The 1,767-nt window shown below is 38.9% G+C and overlaps 1 protein-coding gene across 1 annotated transcript in view; it reads left to right on the forward strand.

The window, feature by feature from the left end:
- Positions 1–976: 976 nt before the first annotated feature.
- Positions 977–1,767, forward strand: part of LOC137643499 (uncharacterized) — a 19,695-nt gene continuing 18,904 nt past the window's right edge. Inside the window, exon 1 of the mRNA XM_068376267.1 lies at positions 977–1,063. Coding sequence (XP_068232368.1) covers positions 1,049–1,063 — 15 coding nt within the window. The 5' untranslated portion in view covers positions 977–1,048. The remainder of the gene's footprint in view (positions 1,064–1,767) is intronic.

Consider the following 1,767-nt stretch of genomic DNA (forward strand, 5'->3'; position numbering starts at 1 on the left):
CATCAATCATTTGCTCATGTCCGTGACGCTTTCCAATCTATGCAAATGCAGCACTAAACTTGACGTTTTACCATCCCTTTATTATTTATTTATTATTTACTGGTGCGCTCATATTCTTTCTTTTCATTATGCAGGACTTTTATTCATAGCCAATTATGGTACTAACTATTTGTGAAAAAATTTACTTTCAGGAATATCATGCTTAGTAAACTGAAGCAATATGAAATAGTTTCTGTATTGTAACCTTTTTATTTTAATGTGACAGTCACTGAAGGCATTTGAATTCTATTTATCAATGTTATCTGACTATAATTGAGCATTTTCTTTTCAAACCATATATGATTTCGCAAACATGGCCCTTTTTTGTGAGATAGAAATGTCAATAATGCTTTCTCTGTTCATCCATTTCTCTTATTTCCTTTGCATAAAAAATGAGTCAATATTATTTATGGTGATGACAATAATCTCGTGGCCTTCACCCGCCCGAGTGATTCAGCATCCTTCCTGGGTGAGGCCTTTTGCATTCGTATTCTTCTTTTTCTATTACAATTTTCAAGTTCATCCTTTGAAATAGACTCACATTGCAGAGAGCGTGAGAGTGAGAGTGAGAGTGAGATTAAGAAAGGGAAATAGAAGTGTAAGTACTTCACTGAGTAGCTAATTGAGAACTAGAATTTCTCTGGAATTCCTCTCTCGCAAATCTCAAACATGTGTCAGAGGTAAAAAAAAAAAACATGAAAAATGTGTTGAAAATTAGAGATTGATGGGATGGGTCTATATTCTAAGGACGCGAGAAGCAGAAGAGGAGGGGTCAATTGGTTGAGGAGGAGGAGGAGAGATGGGAATAGGTGTAGGAGGGAGAAGACCGAGGGAAAGACTAAAGGGTTGGGAACTTGGGGGAGGAAAGGTAAGGAAGGATGCGGATGCGCCTGGGGTCCTGGGAGTAGCAGCAGGGAGGCTGACAGCGTGAAAGTGAAGGTATATAAAACGTGGTTGTGGAAGGTGGGGACATCACAGTCCTTCCTTCTCCCTCACTCAAGTCACAGCAATGGCCCGCCTTCAGGTGAGAGACACGCATATGGAGTTACTACTCCTAGATCCAACCCCCTCCCCCCACTCTCCTTTCCTGGATCGGCTGCAAGTGTAAAGCAGGTTGTGGTAGGTCATCTCTAGTGGTACGAGATGGCAATCGGACGAGTTTTGAGTGGATATTCGTGTTCGATTTCGTGTGTGTTTTTTTTTCTTTTTTTTTTTTTGGGGGGGGCACCTTTTTAGGTTCTTGAAACCAACTACTTATTTCAGATTTACGTTGCATATAGAAATCTCTTTTTCGAAACCTGTTTAACGTCATTCCTTGTGTCAACAGACTTTATTTCTAACAAATAATCTGGTCGTTATATCGAACCATTAAGGTCATATTTGATGTGAATTTTCAGCAAGATACAGTGATGCAGCTCAAAATCGATATGTTATTGAGAAGTTAATGCCCAGTTTCAGATTTAAGTTTCAAATTAACTAGAGTAAATCTAAACACGTAAGCGTACCAGCAACTATACATACCTTGAACCTGAATTACATCATTGCATAGAGAGAAGGCTGATTTTAGTAAATACGGCGAATAGCTCTGTAATCAATTGAAAGCAATAGAGTGTATGATGTGATGACATGTTCAATGACGATTGATGCAATTACTTTGGTGAGCACGCCGTGTTTCATCATGAATAGTCAGCACAACTAGAATCACACATGTCTACATATTCTGTCAGA

The sequence above is a fragment of the Palaemon carinicauda genome, chromosome 1, assembly GCF_036898095.1.
Source record: "Palaemon carinicauda isolate YSFRI2023 chromosome 1, ASM3689809v2, whole genome shotgun sequence".
NCBI lineage: Eukaryota > Metazoa > Arthropoda > Malacostraca > Decapoda > Palaemonidae > Palaemon > Palaemon carinicauda.